The sequence below is a fragment of the Mobula birostris genome, chromosome 22 (genome assembly GCF_030028105.1).
Source record: "Mobula birostris isolate sMobBir1 chromosome 22, sMobBir1.hap1, whole genome shotgun sequence".
NCBI classification, from domain to species: domain Eukaryota; kingdom Metazoa; phylum Chordata; class Chondrichthyes; order Myliobatiformes; family Myliobatidae; genus Mobula; species Mobula birostris.
Genome location: NC_092391.1, coordinates 25,345,730 through 25,355,026, shown reverse-complemented (window position 1 = coordinate 25,355,026; position 9,297 = coordinate 25,345,730). Strand labels below are relative to the sequence as shown.

The 9,297-nt window shown below is 37.4% G+C and overlaps 1 protein-coding gene across 1 annotated transcript in view; it reads left to right on the top strand.

Moving 5' to 3' along the window:
- Positions 1 to 205: 205 nt before the first annotated feature.
- Positions 206 to 9,297, top strand: part of LOC140186419 (bile salt-activated lipase-like) — a 27,941-nt gene continuing 18,849 nt past the window's right edge. Inside the window, exons 1-3 of the mRNA XM_072240688.1 lie at positions 206 to 304; positions 4,314 to 4,461; positions 5,621 to 5,740. Of these exons, the coding sequence (XP_072096789.1) occupies positions 206 to 304; positions 4,314 to 4,461; positions 5,621 to 5,740 (367 nt within the window). The remainder of the gene's footprint in view (positions 305 to 4,313; positions 4,462 to 5,620; positions 5,741 to 9,297) is intronic.

The window sequence follows — 9,297 nt, the reverse complement described above, 5'->3', positions numbered from 1 at the left end:
ATCAGCAGCCCAAAATCCATAGGATACACACAGGAGTATTCAGGAAGCAAAATCTGTTATCTGATGTTGTAATTGACCAGGAGTTTCTCAGTTTTGTGGATTTCTGTTTCTGGAACAAAACTTGTTCTGACAACAATGATGATGTTATGTACTGAACCACAGATGATGCCCCGACAGATAATCTGCTGCTTATTAGACCATCACAATGTCTCCGATTAATCTGAAGTTTTGCCATCATTGCCGCATCAGATCGGTTGCACCTAAGGAAAATTCCAACGGTCCACAGCCTAAACCTTCATTTTGGGTAATTGAGAGGCTGACAGATGGGTCAGATTGTGAAAAGATATAGTCCTTACTGGGACCTGAAAAGGTCTCAACTGTTGTGATCACTATGAAGAGCATCTGATCTTCTATGGCAGCCTCTCCTCCATATCCATAAGTAACTACAGCCATGATCAAGTGGTCTACAATGCCTGTAAAAAGTATTCACCCCCTCCCCTGAAGTTTTCATGTTTTATTTTTTTACAACATTGAATTACAGTGGATTTAATCTGGCCTTTTTTGACACTGATCAACAGAAGATTCTTTTGTGTCAAAGTGAAAACAGATTTCTACAAAGTGATCTAAATTAATTACAAATATAAAACACAAAATAATTGATTGCTTAAGTATTCACTCCTTTTAATGAGATACACTGAATCATCACTAGTGCAAACAATTGGTTTCAGGAAGTCACATATTTAGTTAAATGGAGATCACCTGTGTGCAGTCAAGGTGTTTCAATTGATTGTGGTAAAAATACACCTGTATCTGCAAGGTCCAACTACTGGTGAGTCAGTATCCTGGCAAAACTACACCATGAAGACATAAAAACATTCTAAGCAATGCTGGAAAAGGTTATTGAAAAACATAAGTTGGGAGATGGATACAAGAAAATTTCCAAGTCACTGAATATCCCTTGGTATCAAGAAATGGAAAGAAAATGGCACAGCTGTAAATCTGCCTAGAGCAGGCCATCCTCAAAAACTGAGTGACCGTGCAAGAAGGGGACAAGTGAGGGAGGCCACCAAGAGATCTATGACAACTCTGGAAGAGTTATGAGCTTCAGTGGCTGAGATGGGAGAGACTGTGCATACAACAACTGTTGCCCGGGTGCTTCACCAGTCACAGCTTTATGCGAGAGTGGCAAAGAGGAAGCCACTTTTGAAAAAAAAACTCTCATGAAATCTCGGCTAGAGTTTGCCAGAAGGCGTGTAGGAGAGACTCTGAAGTCAGTGGGAAGAAGGTTCTGTGGTCTGATTAAACCAAAATTGAGCTTTTTGTCTACCAAACACCACATATCATCAAAAACACACCATTCCTACTGTGAAGCATGGTGATGGCTGCATCATTCTGTGGGGACACTCCACTGCAGCAAGCCCTGGAAGGCTTGTGAAGGTAGAGGGTAGAATGCAGCAAAATACAGGGAAATCCTGGAGGAGAACCTGATACAGTCTGCAGGGGAACTGCCAACATGGGAAAAGATTTGTTTTCCAGCAAGACAATGGTGGTGAGGACCTCTGTCAGTCAGAGTTGACCATGGATATTGTGTTCTAGCTGTCTAGATACACGAGATAGGGCAGTACGATATGGAGAGCAAGCTATTGCCCGTGTAGCAGGCTCCCCCTCTCCACACTGCTGATGAACCCAAAGAAACAGCAGAGACCGATACAGTTCGGCACCAGAAGCATCGCAGGAGTTGCCAGTCAGCATTGAACTCAATGTCAGACTGCCTTAGGAACTCCAGCTCCGGAATTTTCCTTTGTGGCTCACACCCAAAGCCTTCCCCATGAGTGGGTATAGCCGCAAGGCAGTGGAGGTCTGAGGTCAGAGTTTTCCTTCTAGATGAGCAGCCAACCACAGCTGATGAGCCCATCTGCCCAAAGTGACTGGTTTTAAAGTGCCAGTAACCTGCCTTTGCCCCTTCTCCTGGCAGTAGAAATGGTTCTACAGGGCTTAGTAGCTAAGCTACACATGAAGACCAGGAACTGGATTTAGTTGTCAAAGGCTATTTGAGGTGCATACCATTGGGAGCATTTAGTAGGTAGTGAGAGCTTGTCCCTATTACCACCCCCAGCTATAACAACCTTAAGGCACCAATAAGCAAGACAGTGACCCTAAGAATAAAGGCAAAACTACACAGGAATGGCTTAAAAACAATAAAGTTAATGTCCTGGAGGGCCAAGTCAGAGACCAGATCTCAATCCAATTGAGAATTTGTGACTGGACATGAAAAGGGCTGTTCACTCGCGATCCCCATGCAATCTGACAGAGCTTGAGTGGTTTTGTCAAGAAGAGCAGGGAAATATTGCAGTGCCCAGATGTACAAAGCTGAAAGAGACCCATCTACACAGTCAAGGCTGTAATTGCCGCTAAAGGTGCATCTACTAAATACTGACTTGAAGGGGATGAGTAATAATGCAATTAATTATTTTGTGTTTAATAATAGTAATAAACTTAGTCTAATTTGTAGAAATTTGTTTTCACTTTGACATGGAAGAGTCATAGAAACATAGAAAACCTACAGCACAATACAGGCCCTTTGGCCCACAATGACATATCAATGCCACAGTACAGTCATTTTATCTGATGATGCTAATCTCAGTATGGTTTCTCCTAGGGTTTTTTTTTGTGAGTGCACAACTGAAACCAGGAACATATCAGTTTTGTTAAAACGGTTGCACTGAATTGTGCGTAGATTTTGTTGTGTCATTTTCCTGATGGGTATAGGTTAACTTGGGAGTGATTGCTAACATGCCCTAACCTATGTAAAATGACTGTGAAATTTGCATATGAAATATAAATGCTGATGAACCAATTTCTTGGGTCTACATTTACTTAAGGAAACTCTATCATAATTTAACAGCCCTTTGTCCATTTTCTCATTTATAAAGGCACAACCCCTACCCTGTTTAGTTTTTTAAATTTTTCCCTTGCTTTTTAAAACTGATTCCAATTTTTCTATCCTTCTCTGGGCACCCTTTCCACAAGTCATTCTTGTGTGCAAAGGGAAGTCTCTAGTTATTAAGCAATGCTTGTCCTTAATCAGTGTTACATTTATCTCTTGTATTTAATGTAATTTTCAGAGTGATCTTTTCCCTGGCATTTATTGGTATCTGCAAACTTCTGTGTAAGATCTCAGAACTACATTACTCGTGCATTTATCCACTGGACTAGTAACAGATGCAAAACATTTATTTTCTTGACTTTACAATTAAACAGATATTTACTTTATGAATATAATGTCCCAATGAGTTGGATAAAATCCCAAGGAAAGAGAGTAAAGGAAGAAAACATCTGAATCATTCCAGCTTTAAGCAGGATGTTTATTGAACCATACATTGATAAAGTGCTGTGACCCTGAAAACTAGTCGGTCTTTTACTGATATGTGTTAACAAAAGTCATTAAGATATACCTGTTATTATAATAAACCAAACAACCTTGATAGTGTTATCTGTGGTTAATATATAGTGTAAGCTAATATTCATGTATATAAATTTGTGTTAGAAAAGTTCATCATTAAAGTGCAGACCTGTGAAATGGCTTGCTGGCAGCTTCTTGCACTCCTGTTGGGCAGATTTTTTCTTGGTGCTGTAGGAAAAATCACAGTGAGTCTCAACACTCTTAATTGTTTGTAACTTTGGGCATTAGTTGTTTATTCTAGTACTGTCCTTTCCGCAAGGGGACTTGAGTTTGACTTCCATTTCATTTGACAGACAGAAGCCCTGTGTGGCTGTGGAGGTTATTGGCATGGCCTGTGTACAGGAGAAGGAATCCACCCACACAAGTTAGCGGTCATTGAGACTATCACTAGATGCAAGGTGACAATATCAGATAGCCTTTGAAAAGGTTAAAGCATTTTAGAAGGAGCCTTATTCCATCTAACCCATTAGGAATGTTTAGAGTCAGGTAGAGGTGGATTTAATCTCTGCTGAATTGAACCTTAATCACCCTTTGATAAAGTTCGATAAAAAGAACGGGAATTTTGTATGTATGGAATTGTATAACTATTAAGAATGGAAAAACAGTGATGTGAAACAGATATATAGGGTGTAAATGAACGTAGAAAAGATTCTTGGTTTTACATTTGGGACACTGAATATTAAGCTTCATTTAGGTAGGATGCTGTTCTGCATAAACTATCAAGCTAACCCCTGTTGAACTAACGTTCTCTGATTTTCTCACTTGATTCCTTCTGATTCTATTTACATTATCTTTTCTCTCTCCACTTTTTTCCCTTCACCTTCTCTCCTCTTTCACTTCTCCCTAACAGCTAGGTGTGGTGAAAACGGAAGGTGGTCTTGTGGAGGGCACCTACAAAAGAAATGGACGTTTTGCATCTGTGGACATCTTCAAAGGAATTCCTTTTGCTGCCCCTCCAAAGCGATTTGAGAAAGCTGAGCCACATCCTGGATGGTCTGGTAATGTTCCCTTTATTGTATTTTGTGATGGTTTTATCTTTGCTAAAATGAATAAAGTTCATCTTCAAAATCACTGTAAAGAAAATGCTAAGAAGTAGTAAGGGGAATTGGAAACTACCATTCTCAATTTACAAATCTTGTAAGTTAACCCTGAGTGCTCTAAGAAACAGCAGGTATTATTATTTAGACACAGGTTGTGGATGTCGCTGGCAGTACCAGCATTCATTGCCCTTGGGAAGATGGTGGCAAGCAAGCTTCCTGAACCCTTGCAGTTCCCATTGTCAGTTGCTTTGTCATAATTTGATGCAACTAAATGACCCATTTGGAGGGCAAATCAAAAGGGAAAAATGTTGCTGTTGGTCAAGGAATCACTTGTAATACAGTCAGTTATGGCTGAGAATGAGATGTTCTTCATTTCAAAGGCAATATGAACCAGATGGCCATCCTGCTTTGTTTTAATTCCTGATTTTTAGTTAAATGATTGAATTTAAATTAATTTGCCGCCAGAGAGATTAAAGCTCATATCTAGAGTTTATTGTGCGTGATAGCCCTGAAGCAGCCACCCTATCATTAGGTTGTAATAGACTGCATTATTATCAATTCTAAAATAAGAGACTGGAGCACATAATCCAGGTGCTTGTACATTGTTGGTAGACTTGTAACAGCTATTTGCTTTCTTTCATCAGTATGAAACTTAATTATAAAGGTATTGTTCCGCTATTTATAACTTGAGCACTTTTAATAGAGGTACTTAATTGTAGGTTGATTGTATAGAAATCAACTGTGAATTGTGCAACAAAATATACTCCAAAAATGTTATTGATGGATATTAATTCAGAAATCCCAACTTGTGCTATGTCACAAACTCAAGTTGCAATAAATATTCTAATCAATATTTTGCTCTTGGGAAAAAATGTGTGAAAAGATTAATTTATAAAAGAAAAGTCCCCTCTAACTAAACGCTAATAAATAGAGCTTGAACACTTATCCGCATTTGTAATTGATTTAATTTATTTAATATTGTTTACTGATCTCTTGTCCTGCACTATCACACAGTGTGCACTTAAAAACTATTTGCTTGTAAAGTGTTTTGTTATTTTCTGAGGGTGATGTGCATTTCTTTCTTTCCATTAACTCCCGGTTCTTGTGTCATTACCAGACATCCTGAAGGCTAAACGGTACAAACCCAGGTGTTTCCAGGCAACTTTCACACAGACGGCTGCCTTTGGGGACGAGGATTGTCTTTACCTGAATATCTGGGTCCCCCATAAGGAAATAGGTAAAGAAAAGCACACATTAAAACTGTACGCAATCAACATTCTCACTTCGGCAACTGTAAAATTTAGGAACATAGACAATTTGCATTTTCAGCCTCTGTCCTCTCAAAATGTCCATTGAGGATTGTGCTTGTTAGGGATGTTCTGAGATTTTTAAACACTTTTTGTAGTAAGGAATGGCTTTGATCTTTAGCACACCCAATACTTAGAATTAATGCCCGTGATACAATATTTTTAACCCAACTGCAATTCACCACAATTTCTTCGGATGCAGCAGGCATTCCTGTGCCCTGACTGACAAAATGTCTTTATTTTGTAGCATCTTGTGGATATAATAATTGTACCCACACTAAATGTTTTAGGAACAGCTTCTTCTCCTCCAACAGAACTCTGAATGGATAACATACCAACCCATGAATACTACCTCACCTTTTTTTTTGCTCATTTTGCATTAGTAATTTTCTTTCTTTTCAAATCTTTTTATTGTTATACAAAAGAAATAACATGAGTACATTGAAATAACGCTTACAATGTCTCAAAAAAGACATTATCCTAAAGATTGAAAAAACATTTGTGATAACAAAAAAAACCTACTAAGCAGAAAAAGTGAGGGAAAAAAACCATTAGGTGTACAACCCCGGAGCCACGCGTCATACGAAAAGCTTCTAAGAATAAACATCTAACTACCAGCAAGAAAAGAAAATATACCAAAAAATTTACAATTAGATCGTGGAAAAAAATCTATCAATTAGCTCAAATGATAATAACGAGCAAATGAGCCCCATCTTTTCGCAAAATCAAAGTATTTGGAAGTCGCTGATTGGTTGAGCTCTTATCAGTCATAGGATTTAAGCAGCAGTTAAAATCCCTGCCCATTATCAGCATATATTCATTTAAATCAGGCAGTAAAGCAAATACCTTTTTTCAAAAAAGAAGGATCATCTAAGTTAGGACCATACAAATCAACCAAAAAAACTTTTCTGTTACAGATCGTTCCTTTAACAATTAAAAATCTACCATTAGAATCTGATTCAATATCCTCTTGAATAAATACATTAGATTTAATAAAAATCGACACGCCTTTTGTTTTACTCTGAGAAGTAGGGTGGAATTGCAAACCATTCCACCATCCAAAAAATCTATTATGATCTCCCACCCTGATATGTGTCTCTTGAGCAAAAATTATATCAGGTTGGAATCGGTTAATCATTTTAAAAGTCTTTTTACGTTTAATAGGATGATTCCAACCACGTACATTCCAACTTATTATATTAATCCATTTAAATACCATACTATAATTTTATTCTACTTTATACATGCGCAGAGCACATACCAATACGGGATGATCAAAAGTGGCAGCGATGAAGATAGAAAATACGCATGCTCCAGAACCACCCAATGGGAAAAAGCCCCTAACTCTAATCTCACCCCCTTCCCGAAAGCCCAAGAAAAAGGCAAGCAATATATGATAGAGTTCAAAGCCACTGACTGCTCCGTTTGTATTTTCTTTCCCTCCCCCCAGTTAGTAAAAAGAGTAGAGTGACACTGTAAAAAAGACAATAAAGTCTCAGCAAAGAAAAGCATTTACATTCCATCATCTAATAAACAAGAACCAAAATAATGTTATCTCTTAGAGAGAAAAACCAGTGCCATCTTTAAGTTTAACATTAACTCCCTAAAAAAAACTTTAAATTCAATTATAAAATGTTATAAAACAGAAAAAAAATTAATAGTATATTTGACCCAGCTGAATTTTCAAAACTACTAATTAATGATATCATAATAATTAAACCTTCCCAAATGTACATATATGTATATATAAAAAGCCCTATTAGTAGGAAAAAGCTACCAATTAGCTGATTAAAAAAAGAAACAGAAAAATTCAAACCAAGTATTAAATTAAAGGAACAAATCCCCTTACCTTCTTCTCTCAGTCGAATGTTCAGATGATCATTTAGACAGTCATACTTGAGCCATAAATCTTCTTTCCAAAGGAAAACCAACAATATGCAATAATGAACAACTCTCCTTGTCTTCTTTAATTAGTCTCTCAATGAAATATACAACTGATCTTCATAAATCTCCTTTCCAAAATGCGAATAATATACAGATAGCCAAACAGCCTTTCAGATAGTTCATTCAACAGCGGCGTCAGTAACAACGGCGGGTATAGCCTGAATAAAGTCCAGTGCAGCTTTTGGATCAAAATAAGTACAAGGAGGAGAATTAGCGGGAAAAACTTTAATTCTTGTCGGATACCTCAGAGAGGGAAACAGTTTCCTATCATATGTCTGTTTCATTACCAGGGCAAATTTTGATCTTTGTTCCATTACCTCTCTTGGGTAATCTTCGTAAAAACGGAGCTTAAATCTAAAAACTCTCTGTTTTCTTGCCTGTGGCATTATTTGAACTTTAATTAATTAAATAAATTAAGAGTGATGAAAGTAAACCAGAACCAATCTTGGTTTACTAGAATCCTTCAATTTCGAAGTAAACACCCTGTGTCCCCTTTCTATAACGGGCAGCTTTAATGAAATGGTAGGAAATAAAGTGTGGAAAAGCTTACCAAAGTAGGCGGTTAAATCTCCATCTTCAGCTCCTTCTTGCAGCCCAACAATTCGTATATTCTTTCGGTGAGACCTAGTTTCCAGGTCTATAATCTTATTTTGATATCTTTCCAAACAAGTTGTAGCTTCAGACAACTTTTGCTTAGTTATCTTCAATTCCTCTTCATGTGTAATAACTTGAATTTCCAGGTCTTTAAATTTTTCCAGAAATGACTTCATTTCATTACTTTTCTTTTCCAGTTGGTCTTTAATTGATCCATTCTGATCCTTAATAGAATTCAGTGTCCGAATGATATCTTCAGCCCACGATGACATTTCATCAGATTTTTCCTTTTGCACCTTTCCCTTCCCATTACCTTTATCACTAGATTCAGGTAAATTCTTCCCACTTCTCGTAGACATAGACATATTGTTCACCCTCAAGAATCAGCAAATAAAAATTTTAAATTCAAAGCTTAAACTAGGGGGAGAGAAGGAAAACTAAGAGCAGCACAAAATGACTGCTACACCATTTGCAGATAGGGGCAGTTCCTTGCATTAGTAATTTTTTATATATTATAATTTATAGGTTTTTATATATTACACTGTACTGCTTCCACAAAACAACAAAATATACCAGTGATATTAATTCTGATTCTGGGTTGTACCAGTCTGTCTCTCTTCAAGCAACGCACACAAAATGCTGGAGGAACTCAGCAGGTCAGGCAGCATCTATGGAAAAGAATCCCTTCAGCAGTCCGAAACGTCGGCCATACTCTTTTCCATAGATGCTGCCTGGCCTGCTGAGTTCCTCTAGCATTGTGTGTGTGTGTGTTTCTTGGATTCCAGCATCTGCAGGTTTTCTCTTGTTTCTCTTCACAATACACATTACTTCTGTTATCTTAACATTGAAAATATTGCAGCACCAATCCTATTTAATTCCAACCCTAGGAGAGTTTGATATTGAGATATTTAATACAAAACCAATATATTCACTAATAAATGAATTTTTT